The sequence below is a fragment of the Diplotaxodon limnothrissa genome, linkage group LG18 (genome assembly GCF_057381915.1).
Source record: "Diplotaxodon limnothrissa isolate DT_005_m linkage group LG18, D_limnothrissa_male_GT1.1, whole genome shotgun sequence".
Lineage (NCBI taxonomy): Eukaryota > Metazoa > Chordata > Actinopteri > Cichliformes > Cichlidae > Diplotaxodon > Diplotaxodon limnothrissa.
Genome location: NC_140613.1, coordinates 18,802,774 through 18,824,012, shown reverse-complemented (window position 1 = coordinate 18,824,012; position 21,239 = coordinate 18,802,774). Strand labels below are relative to the sequence as shown.

Below are 21,239 nucleotides of genomic sequence, written 5' to 3'. Positions count from 1 at the left end.
TTAACCTGTTTTCCAGCAACGATGCTGTTCCCCGAGTACTACGACAGCCAACTCAGAAGCAAAATAGTCTCGCTGATATCAATAAAATGCCACTTTCAGTTTATAACATTCTGTTGTGCTGCGCAGCAGAGAAGTTGGAGCACATCCTGCTCTCAGGCTAGATAACACTCGCACTTCCCACTACTGAATGAGAAGGTGGGAAATCAAGTGGTGAGAAGACAAACAGGACACCACAGCAGACTCTGGGCATTTTCCACATTTTCAATTTCTGGGCACATCTCTTAATGGAACAAATGTGGACTCATACGGAGAAGCCAAGCAGGGCATGGCTTTAAGCAGTGAGTACAAAAGGTTGACTTATGAGTCTTTTATTACAAACTTTATTGGGACGGCTCACTTTCAGCATGTATTTCTGACCTTATCCAGGACTTCTGCTGCTCTGTATGATAGCCTCTGAAGTGTGGGACAGTGAGACCAAGTCCACAGAGTTTGTGTGCAGTAGAGCAGCCAGAAAGGCTTTGAATATTGTGCCCGAGATGTCCAGTGCACTGGTAAGAATGTCACTGCCTTCCTCTCTGGCTTCAAGATCAATTTATTTTAAAGAAATGGGTTGTTTCACAACCTCCATCTGGATGCTGTATCTAATCCGCCTGTTGTCTGTTGTTACCTGTAGTCAGCCTGTCCACCTGTCTGTCTTGTCTCTGTCACTTGTCTCTCCCGTGTCTCCTCCGTTGCAGAGTAATTGTAATGGCTCGGCAACCCTCTCCACACAGGTTCAGCTACCCTGCACTGAGCTTCACGCAGCATCTTGGGAACACAAATCGGTAATGCTGGCACACATATGAATCCATCCTCCACCGCAGCAGATTTGAGTAAAACATTTGGTAGCACTTTGTACAACAGCCCACAGCTTATGGTGTAATTTCCCAGTATTCACAGTGTGTTTTGTCTGAATTTAGGGTGTAATGTTCAGCACAATAGGCACAACAGAACAACTTGGTATCAAATTGGAGGATTTAAACTAATTAAGGAACAAATTGCACTGTGAGCATTTAGCAGTGAACACATTTTGGGTTATTATAAAGCAGGCCCAGATTACACTGTCAATATAATATGGAGAAAGATACCTTTGGGCTATTTTAGAGGAAAAGACAAACACTGCTTCCTCATTAAGGCTGTGGGCTGCATTATGTAATATCTTAACCTCCCCTTCTTACATTACTAATAGACATTTAGGGTTCATCGTCAACTTTGGGTAATTTGGGAAACATTAGGATGCTGATATACACAAAAGGTTCACATTAAGCAAAATACTTAAAGTATAATTCGTTTATTCTTTCCTTTAAAACCTTTTTGTTCTAAGTATTTTTAGGTACTGAAAATTACTCCCTAAATCAAGAAAAATTACACGTAAAACGATCGAAAATTGCACCATAAGTCATGGGCTTTATTATGAAGTGCTGCCAAACATTTTATTACCTCTCCTCCCTTTTCTGAATGTGCATGTAACTGCAGGAGCGGGAGAAGAGAGGAGAGATAGTTGCATCTTTAAGGCTTCTTGTCGAGGGTGTGAAGTCTGAAAGGAGCCTCAGACCGGCAGGATGTGGCGCTTTGCTGCTGCAGAGACTGGAGAACAACATCAACAACTACCTGCTCATCCTCACCCGCCTTCAGCTGAGCGTAAGACGCACTCACAGTGACAAGTTGCATGCAAACAAGCTCATAAGCACTCCCAGTAAGCACCGATTTGCCGTTCAGTGTAAGTGCAAATGGTAGACTAGCTGTAAATTTGGCCACAAAATTTCTGAATGTCTTGGATTCAGATATTTTCTTTAGGTAACGTAGAATTTCAGCTCCTTAGAAGCTTTCACTGTCAAACTAAAGTCTGCATGTCTTCTCACCTGCAAATCCAAAAGCTGACTGAGTGTCTCTGTCACTCAAGCACATCAGACACATTACGACACGTGTTGTGTTGATACAAGTTCGCACATCGTGAGGGAACACATGTAACGGGGTTCTCTACCACTGGTGTGCATGTGATACAGAGGCATTATCAGCTTCCTCTGGCGTGGAAATATCCTGGTTTCTCGTAAGTCTGTGAGTCTTTCTGGAATCTCCGTGCACTGGAAGCGATGATGTTATGCTGTGTGACCCGAGCTTTCCTTCCTCAGGACATGAAGAAGATAACAGCGCATACTTTGTTAGTGAGAAAGTTGTTCTCAGAAGTCATAAGGGCAAGACCACAAACTTAAGCTCAATGTGCGTGAGCACAGGTTTGCTGTTCACCCAAAAAGAAATTATATTTGACATGAATCTCATATTTTTAATCATCCAATCAGGTGTAAAGTGAATAAAAAATTTAGTACAGCACTAACAAATATAGAAATAATTATTTTTAGTTGAAATAATAATAACATTTTGCTTTGTTTATGTCAAAGAAACGACAAAGCATGTCAAACCTTTGACAGTCTTCTTGTTAGATGTAAAAGGCTGACAGTGTATTGTTGTCACCCTGCTAGGCTGGCAGTGTGGTAACCCAAGGTTGTGAATGCGATAACTCATGAATGAGGCAACTTAGGATTTTGAGATTGGTGTATCTGCTAGAAATCTCCAAGTAGTCTGAATCCCAGTGACATTGACCTCAAGGTCAAAGTCAGTCGTTCAACTTTCCTGAAAATCATCTGCGATTTTTCCAATTTATATCATAAGTGCTAGCAGGCTGAGGAGTAGCACTGCTAGTATTTTCAATTTTCAGCGTGTTCAAGCCTCATAAAGTGCTTCTCACAAGTGTGCTGCCCGCTCAATCAGGATACTTGCTACCTGCTTCTTCTTTAAATAGTTTGGATCTAGTGCTCGGTCCTGTCATAGGAGCAACCTGGCTCCAACTATGCAGCATCCAGAGGACCGATAGGACTGATAGCCTTCCTTATTAAAGATTCCTTTGATCCTGTACAAATCTCCCATTTTATCATCGTATTTGTGAGCCCGTCTTTACCTTTTAGTGGACAGTCTTAGTTGGGTGTTATTTTTTAATTTACAGCTCTGCCTCCAAGACCATTATCTGGATGCTAATCTAATCTAATTTTCATTTTTATGCTGTTTAGAGTCAGTTTGTGCTTTTCTATAAAGCGAGTGGTAAACACTTTTGGTCCATTTTACAATTATAATCATCCATAAAAAAGATGGATGCTCCAGATAATGAACTAACTAAATTAAAGTTTAATTAAACAGCAGGGGAAAAAATCAGCTGTGCTACTACAATACAAAAATAGTCATCAAATAGGAAATAAAAGATCTTTTTAACTATAATATTCGGTAATATAGAATGTGGTATTAAAACACACAGAGGCTCATTAATGACAGTCATTAAACCACCTACTGTCAATAATAGCCCAGTTCAACAACAATCTCATTTCCAGGTGACTCCGAACATTTTCACAGGCTTCATGCTCTTCCCTATTTCCATTTTAAAAACTACACATCATTGCTGTGTTTCCTATTTCAACCACCAGGGGGCAGTGGTGACTCCATCGCTGTCTTGTGTTCCTCGAAGCACTCAGAGTCTGAGAACAGTCCTGATGAGTTACAACCTGCTGATCTCAGCCAAGCTGGAGTGGTTCATGGTTGGCCTGGAGCACAAGTGCACCAATTCCCGGTGACACCGGAGCAGCTTTTCACTACTGCAGCTGGGGGTCGCTCACGAAGGAGGTCCATCAAAGCAAAAACTGGATTGATCTACATTTTTTTCCGTCACCTTTTCGCAGAAGTCACTGTTATGGATGTTCTGTTTTTTATAGCCAGAAGAGAGTGAATACTTCACTATCTGTCGGTCATTAAGATAAAGCAAAGCCAGGGTAATATGAATATAAGAAAAATGAATGTATGATATTGAGGCGTTTTATGTTTGTTTGTTTTAGTTTTATCTTTGTATCATTCTGCAGGACAGTGGAGATGCTTTAAATACGACTGTAAGCCTGTAGGTCCTACAACAGGCTAAAATCTGCCATGTAGCGTTTTTATGATGCCTTCAGACAACATCTGTATTATCTAAATCCTGGTTCCAGATGTTTTTCAGCTTAATAATGTAAACAGAATGAGACTTATTCCAACATATTTGTTGCTCTTCAGCCCTGCTAATACTGCAATATCTTTTTAGGAGAAAGCAAATGTGTTTTTCTCTTTGCACTTTTAAATCTTATCTTGTTTACCCTTTGAATAAGAGCATTGCTAAAGAAGTATGCTGCTATTATTATCAGCATTATTATTATTAATATGATTATTATTTGCTTTTCTAGTACAAGAAATCTCCGTATTGTTGGAAAATTTCTCGATAGAATTCATATATTTTGCATTTAAAGATACATTATTCAAAATAATTGCGATACAGGACTTTTATAATATAGACGAAACACAGAAAGACTGTTTTTTGTTTTTTACTAATCATTTAATTTATTTTAATTGATTGTTGTCTAATAAAAACAAAAAAGAAGCTAATTATAAGGAGACGAGACTGGACATTATTGGACGAGCCCTTGCAGGAAGCAACGTCATTTTTGTCTCCAATTAGCAAATTACCTGCCCAAGGTGAAGGGCTCGTGCAGGTGAGGCGTGGAGGTAAATGGCGGCTCTCGACGTGGATGGCACGTTTCACCATAACAACAATATAGAACTGGTCTTTTATTTAAATAAAGTTGCACTTACCTTTATTATTGATAATCTACGATGTCAGAAAAAACGCCTTTATTACACTACCGACTGACCACTAGCGGCGAGCCGTCTGATGGATCTAAACGCACCGGGGTCGGAGGAGGGGTACACCCCGGACGATCCAAGGATAGGGCGCCTCAGAAGCTCGGGGTGCTGTTTGGAGTCGTCATTCCAACTTTACTGTCCATGTTCAGCGTTGTTGTGTTCTTGCGGATTGGTGAGTATCAGCAGGAGATCTTAAAAAGACTGAAAAATAAAGTCTACCTCAACAAAAATGAGTCCTGACACGTGTTCAGTGGATTATTTGTAGCCAAATAAGTGGTTTTCAATCTTTCATGTCCGACTCCAGAATATGGAGATATTTTACTCCCCACACCCATTTTTTTTCCATCAGTTATGGACAATTAAAAATGAGTTTAACTTGATACTGACGATTAGTTCAGTAATATCACCGGTTAACTCTTATTTCCTCATTTTTCTCTGGACATCAACGCCTCACCTGTGCTATGGCCCTCTGTGAGGATCCACAGGTGCAAACTAGGGAATTGATTTGGTTTGGTTCTCGGCTTGTTCTCCTTTAGAAACTTTATAAAACAAAAAACTCCCATAAAGTTGTTTTATGAAACAACTTTATAAAATACCAAACGCCTCTAGGGGTTTAAACCTGAGGCATTTCACTAAAATAGCCTGGGCCTCAAGATTTTATAGGTCATCCAACTAATCATCTAGATGGTGTTTTTAATGGATATTCAGGGGAGATGTGGGCTGATTAAACTTAACCTTGTGCTAATGGTCATACCCTTCCTTGCTCATTCATCTGCTTTTACAAATGCCTGGACCTTTTTTTAAAGCAGCTGTCTGAAGACCCGTGTGTGTTATTATGATATATGATACACCTTTTATACAAAACAAGAAAACACAAATGTTTTTGAACTGTTTGAAAAAACTTGTTCGAAACAAAAAATGACTGAATAGGAAATCAATTGAACATAACATTTGACCGCAAACTATTTTTTTTCTGTTTTTTCTGTCTTTCAATAATGCAAGAAAATAACTGTAATTTGGCAACTTAATTTTTTTTTAAAGTGCTTTACTATTTTCTACTTTCTAAAGGTAATTTGAAACTTCATGGAGAACAATAATTATTTAATTTTAGTGTTTGAAATATTTCCATTAAATCGCTTGTGTAAACTGGTGGATTAACCATTACAGAAATGTAAAAGCTGATTTTGGTCATTACCAATATTGTTAATGTGGGGCAGCTGTGGCATAAACCTTACACTGGATTGTCTACTAAGTTGGTTAAGCACTTTCAGTGATTACATTTATTAAATGCTTTCCACAGACATATAGTCATAAAGTGCTGTTCAACAAAATAAGATACAAAAAGAAAAATCGTAGTAAATAATCAAAAATGACAATAAATAACACAACCATATTTTAAAAACAAAAACACAGGTAAAAAGCAGATCCTAAAAACAGAGAGGTTAAACACAGTCACCTAAACGTAGCTGGAGTGGGAGACTATTCCCAGTCCCCCTAACTACTAAATTCAGAGCTTGTTAGCAAATCCTGCAAAAAGCAAGAATTTGAGAGTCTGGACCATAGCACTTTGTATGGTGTTGAGGTTAGTATGACTACTTGAACTCAAATTCTGAAATCAAGTGGAAGTAGGTGGAAAGTAACACAGGAATAATCTGGGCTTGCTTACTGAAACATATTAGAAGTCTGGCTGCAGCGTTTTGTATTATTTGGATGCGTAAAAAAGGTAAATCGGGAAATATGGTAATCTAGTCCCAGTGACACAAATGCAGCTGAAGTGATTATGGCTCGCTATTCAAAGATCTGTTGAATCTGAGTAGACTTCGGGCCTCCACTCTGCACTGCACGCTCACTGTTTGAGGAAAATTCTGCTTACATGTTAGAAAATAGACTGATACTGAAGCTGTGTAGTCAGGCTCTGATAGTTATCACGTCAGCCTGTAAAACAGTCCAACCCGTACTTATGAATCAGGGCGCTGAGTTTGGAGAAGTTACTACTGCAAGCTGTGAGTATTCAAACTGCAGCAAATGTTTGATATTTCTCGTCTGATAGATTTTAAACTTGTTTCAATCATTTTTATTATTATTTTTTTTAAATGTGATGCTCAAAGGTTTAAAGTGATTTAAAAAAAAGGATGTTCAGTGAAAGATGTGCTATTACTTGCTTATTACAGGATTTGTTGTGGGCCAAGCAGGGCTGTACCATTCTATTGCCATGTTCCTGGTGGCCTACTTCATCATCACAATGACTGTGCTCTCCATCTGTGCAATCTCCACCAATGGAGCTCTAGATGCTGGAGGTGCCTACTGTATCCTTTTATTGCTTAGAAAGGGAAGTGGCCTTTCAAATCACACCTTGTTTATGAATTCATTAACACACTTATTTTTTCCCTCTGATTTGCTTTATTGCTGTATATCCTCTAGCTGCACAGGCATCTCCTTTGTTTCTTTTCAGGTCTTTAGCTGCCTCTTAAAGGGGAAGTATTGAGACCAAGTGTTTGGCATTCTATATTTTAGAATCTGGCTGCAGTCAAAGGTCTTCTCTTGACTGTGATTGAAAATGTCTTGAGGTTATGTAAGGGAAGACGTGAAAGAGATGTCATTCATATTCAGGAAAAGATAGCTAAGAGAATGCAGCCACACTAGGCTGCTTAATTGTGTGATGGCAGCAAGTTGTCTTGAGTTGTGCACCTTTTAAAGCGTGTCTTAGCTTTGGTCCATGTGTACTTTCATGCAGGCTAGATAAAAGATGGTTAAAATTCAAATAAAAAAGACACCAGTGTCAAAAGTAAATCAGTATTATTCCTTTGAGCTTTGCTGCTCTCCTACTGGCCCACTCATGTTTTTTTATTCTAAATGAAGAAATGATCCCTTGTAAGTCCTTCCCATTTTGGTCACAGATGCTTTCAAAATTAAATAATACATGATAATCCTAAAGCCTGCCAATAATTGATAAATTAGGTTTTAAGCGATGCAATGGCTTACCTTTAAATATTGTTTCAAACTTTATATTCTTAGTAGCCTCTTTATTAGGTACACCTGTTGAACTGCTTACGACAGCAAATAACTGTCCTGCCAATTACTTGGCAGTAACTTAACATGGTTCAGACAACCTGCTGAAGTTTAAAGCGAGCATCAGTATGGGTAACAAAATAGATTTAAGTGAGTTTGAATGTTGCATGTGTGTTGGTGGCAGACAGGCTGGTCTGAGTATTCAAAACCTGCTGCTGGGATTCTTTTATTTTTATTTTTTTTAACACAACCATCTCGAAGGTTTACGGAGGACAAAAAGAACGCAAGATCAGAAAGCGGCAACAATTTGCACAGCCTCACTAAAACTGGACAATCGAAGACTATTTAAATAAGTCCTGAGATGCAATAAAAAATACATCTTTATTAACATGATCAGTTCCAGCAGTTGTAGACCATTAGCTCTTTCTCTTTTCTTGTAATGATGGTCCACTGTATTCTTTCTCAGGAGATTAGAAGTGAAGCATTGAAGAAACTTTCATTCTAATTTAGAGCTTTCATCCATGTTCATGACACTTGAACACTTTAGGTCATTTCAGTCCTTTAAGACCCCCCAGGGGAAAACTAATTATTCCACTGCCACCCTCAAGTCAGAAATTCCTCAACTTGGACCACCAGACATGATCAGCCGAGCCCTGGGTCCAGAGTTTGGTGGCAGCATTGGGATCATGTTTTTCTTTGCCAACATTTGCAGTAGTGCTCTCTACATTTTGGGTTTGGTCGAGGCTATTACATCTACCTTCGGGGTCCCAGAAGGTGAAGTCTATTGGGACAAGATGGGACATGTAGATGTTTTGGCTTGTTTATGCACTAACTCTGTTTTACTGTCACTCAGAGGGGGCTGCAGCTGCTGCAGGTCACCATCACATGCTGCCATCAGGATACTGGTGGTCTCTGCTTTATGGCACCGCCCTGCTTTTCCTGTGTTTCCTTGTGTGCCTGGTGAGATTGGAGTTTTTCATTGCCCTTCTTTTAGATATATTCTAAGATTATTGAGATATTTACTGTATTGTATGAGAGCTAAACAAATAAAGAACTGAGGAATTTGAATGTTTTAAATCAACAATTATTACTGTTCCAAATTTATTTTTTAAGCTATACTTTTCTTTTAATATTTATATCTGAATTTTTGATTCATGCATAGAAACAATGTATAGATATTTAAGTGGAGTAACTTTACCAGCTTATGATTACAGGTGGGAGCCCACATCTATGCAAAAGCCACCTTCATTATCTTCATCGTAGTCATGACGGTCCTGGCTTCGATCTTCATTAGTTTCTTCATTGTGGGGCCCACCGTGGTGACTCTGTCACACACGTCTGCAGTGAACACCACCAGCATGAGCACTGCCAATTATACAGGCTTCAGGCTGCACACGCTGGAGGGAAACCTGTTCTGTAAGCATTGGACACGTCATCAGATGTGTTGATTGGCTTTTATTTAGTTTTTGCTTTGTAAGGAGACAGAAAAATGCAATTACAGATCCAGTTTTCCAATAACGCTTTGAATTAGTAAAAAATGCTGACATTTACATTCAAACATCCTTTTTGTTTGTATAAATGACACAGTCGAGCCTCCTGTTACTCCCTCTAGCCGCCTACACGGTGGACTACACCACTGGTGCCATGATGAGTTTTACCAGAGTGTTTGCGGTCATGTTCAACGGCTGCACTGGAATCATGGCAGGGTCCAACATGTCAGGTAAAACTTCATTAAAAAAAGATGAGGGAAAGCAGTGGTGGCTTTCTCTAGCTGTATGTCACTTCAGGAATGATGAAAACAACAAGTTTAACATGCTGAGTGCTATAATTCTCGCAAAAGCCATAAAAGAAAGTCCTGTCAGAGGATCCATAGGCCAGAGAGTAAAAGCCTGTAGTTATTGTACTTTATTTGATATTAATCATTTGGTTTTTAAAATTTACCACTTTTTTTTTTTTTTTTTAGCTGCTGTGGTGTGTAGAAGTATTTTCCTCCCAAATTTATTTTTTTCGTTTTGTCACACAGATCATCAAATTAAGTTATTCATCAAATCTGCATGGGTCTATGTGGTATAGCATTTTTTTCTCTTAATAAAGGAAATAATTTAAACTGCATTTTGTATTTACTCTGGTTATTTTTGTCTATTGTTAAATTCTGTTTGAAATAAAACATGCGAATGTGACTCGCATGCAAGGAAATCAGTGAGGGGAAAAATACTTTTTCACAGCACTGTATTGACCAGCAACTGTTGACAGCCTGAAAGGAAAAATGGAAAAATATGCTGTGAGAGTGTACGTATTAAGCTGTAGGTAATCGCCTGCTTGCAGAGCAAAATAATGGGTTGACTAACGCATCTCTAGAACTGCAGGTTTTTCTTGGATCCAGGCGCAGATTCGGCACGCCGTGTATAATGTGGGAAAGGTCTGAGTTTGGCCAAACCTTAATGTTTCTATGTTTAAATGTGTTCAACATGGATGCTGATTTATTTTTCCTCCTTCAGGTGATCTGAAAAACCCTGGCTATTCCATCCCGAGAGGAAGTCTTGCTGCTGTTTTTACAACTTTCATCACATATAATGTGCTGAGTCTGCTGGCGGCATGGTCCTGTGACCGGTTAGACACACAACACACACAGATACTCTGAAACAAGTATAAACAACTACTCTTGTTTAAGATGTTGACAGTCACTGCTTTCAGAGTCGGATCTGTGAAAACAAAACTGTCTGTTTTACAAAAAAAATTTTTTCCTTCCCACTGTCACTAAGTGCTTGCTCACAGGAGGTCGTCTGATTGTTTCTTTCTAATGTTATAGCATCCTTACCTTACAATATAAAGCACCTTGGGGTGACTGTTGTTGTGAATTAGAACTATATAATTAAAATTTAATAAACTTTTTAGACTTTACAACTAGTTTCACATGTCAAATTTTCCCAATTTCTCCTAGTTATCTTCTCCAAAGAGACTACAGCTTCCTGGGGGACATTAATATATTGCCACCCATGGTCACAGTTGGCATTTACTCCTCGGCCCTGTCTGCAGCAATGAGTAACCTTATTGGAGCCTCCAGGGTGCTGTACGCCCTGTCCAAAGACGACCTGTTTGGTGAGATTCTTGAGCATGCGTTTTGCTGCCTGATGATTGTAATTTGGATTTCTTGTCTCTAACATTAACAATTTCCTATAAGAAGCCATCAGATGTGGATGCTAACCTTTCCTGTAATAAAAAGGAGTTAATTACTAATGATCAGGCTGTGAAGTGTTGATCTGGATTATATAAAAGCATATCCAATTCATCTGGTCTTCTGTAGCTGAGTCGACATTTTAATATTCAGCCATCTGCTGAGCTGGGTCTCCATCTCAAATGTGCTCACATGTTAATCTGGAAAGCTTCGTTTGACAACAGATGGCACGCGGTGTTGACTTTCTCAAAAGGAAAAAAAGTCCTCGTGTGACTCAGTTATTTATTGGATTTGGGACGATGAGCGAAACAGACAGAGAGACTTTGCTTTTGTTAGTTGTCTAAATCTCTGCAGGCGGTGTTCTGGCTCTGGCAAGGAAAACCTCTCAAAGTGGAAACCCCTGGGTCTCAGTGCTTGTCTCTTGGTTGCTTGTGCAGGTAGGATATCAGTATCACATCATATGTTTGCATTTTCCTCTGTGTTTGAAGTTTAGACAGTCTCGCCTTGAAAGCAGATATCTCATTAGCTTATAGGCTGAGCCATCTTACACTGATTGTTTACACATACCCAGTAATCTAGGATACAGCAACCAATTCAAAATACCTGATGAAAATAGATGAATGGTAAAGGGCAGACACATCATCCTCCAATTCTTCTTGGTTATACTATGAAGTCCTTCCAAACACCTCAGTTCAGCATGACACACAGGTTTTCTTTCTGCAGTCTAACGTCCTCTTCAATCAGTTTCTTGCGTCAGAGATGGTCCGCCACAATACCTCTTAACATCTGTGTCCCACAGCGAGGCAGCCCCAGTTGTCTCATGTTAAAGCATCACATGGCCATCATGAGGTAGTCAGTGATTGCGGGTGACACTCAAGATCTTCAGTAGGTTCCTGTAGGTGATGGGGCTCCTCCTGGAAACATTTAGGATGGCACGAAAAGACTGCTGGGTGGCAGATGTGGCTAATAACCTCTTCGTAGGACATGCTCGTTAACTACTAACTGAAAACACTGCAGAGTTCATTCACATCACCACAGACGGCAGCCTGTCTTGCAGCCTGTTCATCACTTTGAAAACTAGTTTTTGAGCTCTCTGGCAAGAAAACTGAAGAAATTTTCATATAAAGGTGCAGGAAGACCCAACACTTGGAAAATACTGCTTTCTAAAACTTCTCTCCACTGATGTTGAGGTCTGTCAGGTATAGTCCGTGTACTAACAAGAGGAAACCTCACCCTTCTTGAAGACTGCAGTTGCCATCACCCTTTCTTACAACCACCTTCTGCTCAAACTAGTACATCAGTATGATCAACATTGGCCCATATTCTGACAACGCAGAGTCCTGGAAGAGGCCACGGCCCCTGTAAGGAAGTCTGTCAATAGAAAATTGTACTTAGTAGTCAGTATAATCTTTTAATAATATAAGTTTACATATAGTAGTGATAGGATATGCGATCCTTAATAGTCTGCAAAGGCTTTGTGTGCATTCCAGAGTGCTCTGGCATTCACACCCACATCCTGGGAGCATGGGAAAGGTCGTACCTAAACGTAGCTATGTCAGTTTTAGTCTAAGTGCCTTTTTTACATTTAGATGAACTGTTGGATTTTCCAGACCAGCAGGTTTAGGGAAGTCGTTTATGGGGGGACACACACACACACACACACACATACACCTCCACATTCCAATGTAAGGAATAAACACCCACTGATGTATGAAATAAAGACCAGGGCAGTCTCAGAGTGCGAGTCCCTGAGCCCTCACTCTCGTGCGAGAGCTCAGAGCTGCCCTTGCTAAGCAACAAGTAAAACTGTGTGTTTCTCCTCTCTGATTCTCAGCTAAAGAAGTGTTTTAGAATACATCTCTTAACAAAGTCATGCTTTATTGCCTTGAAGATCAGTTGTAATATATTGTTGAAGACCCTGCTGGAGTACAGTTTCCCCCCGACAGTCACTTGCACCTTTAAAGTTATATCATTACACTCGACACGCTTTGCAGTACTGATGGCCCCACTAAGAGAAGGTTCCCAGCATGCAGCTGTTATCCTTCAGAACCTCGATTTTGCAGATAACATCTGCCTTCTTGAAGACACGATTGAAGTTGCAAAATAATTTCTGCACAGACCCAAAAGTGCTACTCAGTCTGTACCTTAACACTTTTAAGACCAATGTCATGCACATCAGTGGACCAGCTTATTGCCCATTTGCCAAGTATGGCTCTGCCATCAAACCGTAGACGCCCTCAAATGCATGAACATGTTTACAGTGGCAACTGTGACTAGGCGAAGCTTGGCGAGCTTCTTGTAGCTTTGCCAAAGTGCAGAAGGCTCAGATTCAAAGGTTAACCAGACTTAAAGTGTCCAAGTCACATTTTGAAGGGATCTTGTTCTCTTGGTCTGAATTATGGACCCTGAATAAAATTTGAGGAAACTAGTGAAAAAGTCAGTAATAGCATATTAAGAAAAGTAATTTAAAAAATAAAAGAAAATCTTTCCACTTCCACCCTGTCTTCTGTTTCTAATACAGGTGGGGAAAAATAAATTAGGATGTGTGTAGTGATGCTGCATCAGCACTGACGTCATACACTGTTTGCTAAAGGTGCAGTGCTGTCTGCAGTTGATTGTAAATGAAAGCTGGAACAGAGGAAGGAAAAATCAAGAGCAGACAAACTGATAGCTCATTTAACTTTGCTCATTCTTCAGCCGCTGCTCAGCGATGCAAAAAGACTTTGAGCATCATTGTGCTCAGCTTCAGATTTTCGCTCATTTGTCGAGTGAAGAGGACTCACAGCTTGAAAGGTTCTGGCAGGGAGACGGAGCTGAATGTTGTCAAACTAATAAGTGAATTCTTACAGTACCATGCTGCTTAACTTCAGCTCATTAGCTCGAGTGAAAGGATTTTTGTATTTTAAATTTTATCCTGTAAATTCAGATACAGTGTAGCTGTTTAAATTTGTGGTGTCGAGGCAGCCGGGGGTTCAAAGCTATCATAGTTGACGTATGGTGAGTTTTATTGTTGCAAACATTGTTCTGTTGCATTTTAATGGTGCATGTCAAAGCCTGTTCACTTGGTATCATTTGACTGGATATTTTTCTGGACTAAAACAGGAGAATTTTTGGTCTCAATGGCATATCAGTTTGAGATTTTCTACTAAAGCCACTCTTAATTTTCACTAAAACCTGTTTTTTCCAATCGCCTCCACTAGATGGTGCTATTTGCAGGTAAATTGAACACCATTGCTGGTATTGTAACCATCTTCTTCTTGTTGGTGTATGCTGCTGTGAACCTGGCCTGTTTGGCTCTTGAATGGGCTTCTGCACCAAACTTCAGGTACAGTGCAGCATAAGGCAGTGGCTTACCTTTCTGCTTTAGATTTTATTTGCACAGGTAAAACCAAAATGGAACATTTTCATACATGTTCTTTCATTTTTGTTTATTTCTTGTTTTATATTTAGACCCTCGTTCCGTTTCTTTACATGGCACACCTGCACTCTGGGCATCCTCGGCTGCCTGGTCATGATATTTTTGATCAATGCAATTTATGCATTTGCCAGCATAGCCTTTATGCTGGTGCTCTTGATGCTTATCCACTACCTGGGGCCCATCAGCAACTGGGGCTACATCAGCCAGGCCCTCATCTTCCACCAGGTGCATAAAGTGTTTTTCACTCACATGAATCACAAATGTGACATAAATATGCATGAATCACTTATATTTAATCATTATTTACTATTTTCTGTAATTACCAAGGTGCGTAAGTACTTGTTGATGTTGGATGTGCGAAAGGACCATGTTAAGTTCTGGAGGCCCCAGGTGCTTCTGATGGTTGCAAACCCTCGCAGCTGTACAGGCCTCATGACTTTCATTAATGATCTGAAGAAGAGCGGCCTCTATGTGCTTGGACACATAAAGCTGGGCTTGCTGGGTAAGAAATGTGTACGCTGGAGCCCGATCTAGTGGATTATTGAGTACTTTAGGTCTTAGAGGGAGATATTTGTACCTCAGTGATAGTCTTTGATGAAAAGAGCTGTTATTTCTGAGTGTAAATCAGTTTTAATGAATCCTAACGTTAACGAGATTTCACAGTGAGAGGGAAAAGTGTTAAAACAGAAGTTTGCTTGTTTTTCCTATGAAAGTCTGATTCTTGTTATATTGTGTGTGCCTCTGTGTGTGTGCAGATGAGCTGCCCTCTGATCCTTTGCAGAGTCGATATGACTCCTGGCTCTGTTTAGTGGATCATTTGAAAATCAAAGCGTTTGTCAACCTGACCCTGGCTGACTCCGTCCGACACGGCGTTCAGAATTTGCTTTTCATCTCAGGCTTTGGTAGGTGGCTTTACCTTTACTGTTGTAGGATTAGGTCCTGTCTGTCACTGAGCAGTAGTTATGGCAGCATTTCCAATATAATACATCATTTTATCATTCATATTTTTCTTATTCAAAGCACAGTTGATACAAGTCTTTGATTCTAGGTGGAATGAGGCCCAACACCCTTGTCTTGGGTTTCTATGATGATTGCACTCCTCATGACCACCTCCAAGGTCATATTCTCCTGTCTACAGGCCATAGCTTTGATACGGTCTGTCCAACCAAAGTCCCTGGAGAGCAACGCTCTCCCTTCTTTCCCAGTCTGCGAGGTGCTGAGAACCCCAAAGACCTCCAGGAAGAGGAATACGTCTCTGTGATTGCTGATGCTGTAAAAATGGGAAAGAATGTGACTCTGGCTCGGTGTTTCGACCAGTTCAACCGGGACAGAGTCTTAGGGTCAGGAAGAAAGATCAGAGGTGTGGCCGGGCCATTCATTGATGTGTGGCCTATGAATCTTCTTCAGCCAGACAGCCATAGTTATGTTGGCATCTGCTCATTGTTTCTTCTCCAGCTGGCTTGTGTGCTTCACGATTCCCGTGCCTGGAACCAGGCGAGACTCCGACTCTTCTTGTGCATGGAGGCTGGCTACAGTCTGCAAGAAAAGGAGGAAGCAAAGCTCCAGGGTATGCTTAGGGATCTAAGGATCTCAGCTCAGGTGCAGATGGTGGCTTGGGATGAGGTGGTGGCGCTACACTGGCAGAGGCAAAGAGAAAGGGCTGAACAGAATGAGGAAGATGAGAGAGAAGACTGTAACCAGACATATCCCAATAATGCCTCTCAACTTACAGATGAGTACATCTGTGCCGTCAATGATATGATTTGCCGTCATGGTGTCCCTCAGCCAGCTGTGCGTTTCTTGTATTTGCCACACCCCCCAGCTGATAGAAGCCGTTACCGTGCCTACCTGCATCAGGTGGACCTGTTGAGTCGAAACCTTGGTCCGACATTGCTCGTTCACGGAGTCACTCCTGTGGTTACGACTGACATCTAGAATTTTACTAACTCTTTGTCATCGACTAGCAGAATCTAGTATCGTTCATGGACGGGGCTGTGCCTGTTGCCTCCCGATTTATTGACATGTTAGTCGTCAACCACAGTATTACAATAGATGAAAACACTGCAAATCTCAGTTTTAAACTTTAATCAAACATGAATGTTACACACACCTATTCCTCCCACTAATACACCAACAAACATGAATGCTTGAGGGAACTGAGGCTATCCCTTTGAAACTGAGATTAGGCCATAGTGGCATTAAGAAAATTAATCTGCACTTTTTTGTGTGAGAGGAGATGATTGTATTAGTAGAAAGCTGATTGGATGTTAATGTATTAGATTCTCATTTATTTGCTAAAATATTGCTGCCACAGTTGGGTGCCATCTTGCTATTGTGTGCTTTAAATTTTGCACAGATTTATAGAAAAATAAACGATTGTATTACCTGAATGGCCTGTTTATAGTTAGTAATTGTTAGGTACTACAAAAAAAGTTACACCTGAGTGTTTCCTGTTGAACCTGCAGAGGGCGATATTTGCCTAGCAAACTGCCCACAATCACAGCTATACAAGTAAGAATTTACAAGGCTCTTAGTGCACCACAATGGTGCAAATACCATGTAACTGAATGTGTACTACAAATAAGCTAACATAGACTGATCTGCTCATTCAGAACTCTCCACGTGGTCGGTCTGTTTATGATCGGCTTTCTTGCCAAGATAAAGAATGCAGTTCCCAGAAAAACGGTTGAAAACTTTTCAGGGCTGACAGGATCTCCTTCTGAGTTGTAATTATGGACCAAGGCAGTCTTACTAAACTAATAATAGAGTCCTATGTGTTCCAAATTAAACTTGGAGTCAAGTGTTTTCATTATTATTTTGGATATGACTTCTAGGAGGATTATGTTTGCTGTATACAAACAGCAAAGCACCATTGGCTTAGCACTGAGGGAGCTAAAATTAAATCAAGAAATATTAGGGGCGAATGTCAGGGCGCTATGCTACAGACTGGGTCATCCAACATGACATTGACCTGGGGTGCACAAATAAATGAACAGATGGTTTAAAGGAAAAGAAACAACAATTTTGGTCTGTAACCACCTTGAGATGCTGTGGTGTGAGCTGAGCAAGGCTGGACAATCAAGAAATCCCCCAAATACTCATTGTGCACTTCTTATCAGCATCTCCAGGAAATGATGCTGTTGTTAGAGAAGTTTCTTTGAACTACTAAATTCAAGACTTAACTTAGTTTTTCCAGCCTGAGCTGTGAGTGATTACTGAACACGATCATTAAAGACATGACTGTTTTATCCAGTCAGACTGTGTTGTACTATCATTATTTTATAATGGAATTTTTACTTGTAGTGCAACTTTTTGCCCCTCGGAATAAAGCCAGTGTGCAGATGTCGTATCTTTAAGTGTTTTTATGCCACAGGATAGTTTTAAAATAAGAATATGATGTAGATTGCTTGATAACAAGGCAAACTCATCTGTTGCTTTAAAAGATAATTAAAATACAGTGAAGATTTTCTGAATGACACTATTGTTTGGCACATGTATGCTGTGGTGGGTAAGGCGGCGCATACTGAATAGGAGCCAGCGGCATGTCGCATTTAGAGAAATTCTAATGGGTTTACAGCAGAAAACAACACCCACCTACACATTACTGTCAAACAGTATGTGGGAGGGAATTTGTTCACAGATGGCAGCAGATCCAAGGACACCGAGGCACCTTTTTCTCCACTTTTCTAATGAGTGCATTTACTTAGAAGTCACAAAGAAGCAATAGTGCACCAGCACACGGTGACTCCTGTGATCTGACAGTGTGGGCGCACATCGAGTCTGGCCCATCTTTTATATTTAAGGTTTTAAGCTGAAGGTCGGACTCGCTTCAGCGCCGCTGGGAGAACTGCTGGTGCAGTAAAAGTGTAATAAAAACACTTCCGGGCTGTGATACTTTTAAATACAGATTGCTGTAGTCCATGAACAAAAAAGTAAGAAAGTACTGTTGTTCTGACATAGTGTGAAATACTGGGTATGAATACATTTTTTTAGAGCTTGTAACGGCTTAATCTTGAGCTCCAAACACTCGCAGAAGTAAAGATGCTTGATTAGGTAGACTCCAAGCTATATTAGTGACTAAAATTATTGCTTAAATTATAAATTGCTTAAAATACAAAGGAGTACAATGCTGTTTGTTCTTGTCTGTGATTGATTTAATGATGTTGGGATTGGTCTACAGCAGGGGTGGAGAACTCCGGGCCTCGAGGGCCGGTGTCCTGCAGGTTTTAGTCATCCATCCATGTCAACATGCCTGAATCAAATGATTAGTTCATTACCAGGCCTCTGGAGAACTTAAAGACATGTTGAGGAGGTAATTTAGCCATTTAAATCAGCTGTGTTGTCAAGGACACATCTAAAACCTGCAGGACACCGACCCTTGAAGCCTGGAGTTCCCCACCCCTGGTCTACAGGCTTCTGGTGCAGTAAATCTTTCCATTTTAGGGCTGTTAGCCTTGCTTATGGTAGAACATTACAATGTTTGACGGTTAGGCGTGAAATATTACTAAATTAAAGACTAGAAATCTTAAAAATCTATATATATTTTTAGGATTATAAATCTGCACACATTTCCTTGACACATCAGTGTCCAAAATGACAAATAAGAGCCAGTCAGGGGTTATAAGAAAAGCAAGAAAAATGCTCCTAACATAACAATTATGTTTACTGACTGTTTTTTTTAGAAATGAAAACATCTTCTAGTATCCACCCCTGAACATAAATCTTTCCAAACAATCAGACTCTCCTCGTCTGTGTGTGTGTGATTCCTGGTCCAGTCTCCAGGAGCAGTGAATGAGATGAGCAGCCACAAAAACAACAGACGGTTTCTTGAATGTAATTATAAAAAAGCCAGGTTAAATACACACAGAGTCTAACTCTCTACTTAGCTGCTCTTTTAAACATGCAGAGTAATTATATGCGCAGCTTGATTTGAGTGGGGAACAAGTCCAGTGGGCATTGGCAGTCAGGCAGAGGACAGAGGAAGAGATGACAAAAAGACAATTGGAGGTCTCATTGCTGGGCAAGGATTTAAACACAGCAGTTAAATGGAGAGAAATCACACTCAGAGGATTAGTCAGAATGAAAGACAAATACTGAGGGCCCCACTTCAGCACCAAACAGCTGTGTATCCACCCAGCATCACCAACTTTGTTCCACTTTCAAAATGTTAATGAGCACCTGATCTCAGTCATTCGAGCTGACCGGGGAGCTGCAAAGCTTATAAAGAGTTTATAAAGAGATAAAGTGAATAATGAGCAGAAACAAGTTTATTGCTGCGGTCTTCCACAACAGTCCCAGTCCCTCAGTGTGGCTCCCATGGGGAAAATTAGTTGCCCACCAGTTTGGCATGACACTGAGCTGGCTGATGCAATTTGCCAACAGCAGATTTAGTGATTGTGGGCAACAGCTATAATGCATCTTGTGACGAAAAGACGGTGCCAACTGTTGCATACGTCACATTTGCTGCAGAGCTGCATATCTTTCGTATAAGTGTATCGACACCCGCCTACACCTCACTGACAAACTGCGTGTGGGAGGGAGCACGTTCACAGGCGGAGGCAGCCTGGGCTCTGAGCACTATAAGGGGATGCCACGTTTACAGTCATAAGAGTAACTCGGAGTGTTCAACTATTTTGGACTGGATACAACGTGCAGTAGTCCTACATGCCTCCTACGAGGAGAAGACTTTTTGCTTTTAGCGCGTATTTCTTGTGCAGCACTGGGGACTGGTTTGAGGGGGATTCCTTCATGCCCACAGGTTGACTCACTTCCGACTGACCAGCTGTAGAATGGAGAAGTGCTGATGTATGAAAAGTATAAAGAAGGATCAGTAATGAAAGAAAAAAAAACTGGACCTGCCTTAAGTCTTTAATTAGTGTACCAAAAACAAAATACTATAGACAGTTTGAGAGAAGGGGATAGATTAATGCCCTCCTGGCAAAAAGTTTAAATTAGGTCCAAAACCTTACATATAATTCAGGTGGTCAAATCAAATTTTTAACCTCCAACTTACCATAAATGGTATGAGAAACATCAGAGAAGCAGATTGTAGATATGGCAGCAAAAATGGTAATGACTAAAAATAGTTAAGCTGCTCATATGTTGCTGCTGGGATGACGATATATTTGCTAAATTTCTGTTCAGAAATCTGTTTGCTTGGATTTGAGATGGTCGGACTGCTCGTCTTCCTGTTGGTTCGATTCCCTGCTTCATGCCAGCCCAAAAGTTTGTATGCTGTTTCTACAGCCATAAGTAGCGTTCCAAAGGATGTATTGTATAAATGATAAGTGAAAGCAAATCAAATGCTTCTGCATATCATCCTCTACAAGCAGTATGACAACGATTTTTGATTCTTTCACTTTGTCTTTGAACAACAGTCTGTGACAAAGAACGGCAAATTTGCAACCTGCCATTAATATACAAAGAGCAGTCTGGGAAATGAAGTATATTTCATGTATAAATTCACATGCCATTTCAGTAGGCACACCTTGCTAGTACTGGGTTTGACCACCCTTTTCTTTCAGAGCTGCATTAAGTAATTGTTTCACAGTTTCAATAAGGTGCTGGAAACAGTCCTCAGAGATTTTGTTCCTTATTAACGTGATTGCATCACACAGTTACTGTCGATTTATCAGCTGCACATCCATGATCCAAATCTCCTGTTCCACAACACCCAAAAGGTGCTGTATTATTCTGTGATCTGGTGACTGTTTCTGTGTCACGCTCAAGAAACCAGACTGAGGTCATTGGAGCTTTGGGACATGCAGGAAGCAGCAATTAGAAAATGTATACACTGTTGTTGTAAAAGTATAGACATGGACAGCAGCAATACTCGTGTAGGCTGATGTGTGTTTAAATGATGCTCATTTGGAACTAAGGGGCCCA

At 40.4% G+C, this 21,239-nt stretch overlaps 2 protein-coding genes across 4 annotated transcripts; both read left to right on the top strand.

The window, feature by feature from the left end:
• Positions 1-37: 37 nt before the first annotated feature.
• On the top strand, positions 38-4,124 carry thpo (thrombopoietin). Of its 2 annotated transcripts, none has more exons than XM_085378695.1 (5): positions 38-338; positions 427-551; positions 774-824; positions 1,516-1,680; positions 3,513-4,124. In XM_085378695.1, the coding sequence occupies exons 1-5, from the start codon at positions 326-328 to the stop codon at positions 3,657-3,659; spliced, it is 501 nt and encodes a 166-aa protein (XP_085234821.1). In that variant the 5' UTR covers positions 38-325; the 3' UTR covers positions 3,660-4,124. The 2 variants fall into 2 exon arrangements, with proteins under 2 accessions (XP_085234821.1, XP_085234820.1); XM_085378694.1 differs by having other exon boundaries at positions 738-824.
• A 593-nt stretch (positions 4,125-4,717) lies between these two features.
• On the top strand, positions 4,718-16,289 carry LOC146613430 (solute carrier family 12 member 9-like). Of its 2 annotated transcripts, XM_085377746.1 has the most exons (15): positions 4,723-4,768; positions 4,808-4,924; positions 6,924-7,058; positions 8,398-8,535; positions 8,615-8,721; positions 8,976-9,177; positions 9,374-9,481; positions 10,260-10,371; positions 10,703-10,860; positions 11,291-11,373; positions 14,137-14,261; positions 14,387-14,579; positions 14,682-14,856; positions 15,110-15,256; positions 15,403-16,289. In XM_085377746.1, the coding sequence occupies exons 1-15, from the start codon at positions 4,723-4,725 to the stop codon at positions 16,287-16,289; spliced, it is 2,733 nt and encodes a 910-aa protein (XP_085233872.1). The 2 variants fall into 2 exon arrangements, with proteins under 2 accessions (XP_085233871.1, XP_085233872.1); XM_085377745.1 differs by having other exon boundaries at positions 4,718-4,924.
• Positions 16,290-21,239: the final 4,950 nt, after the last annotated feature.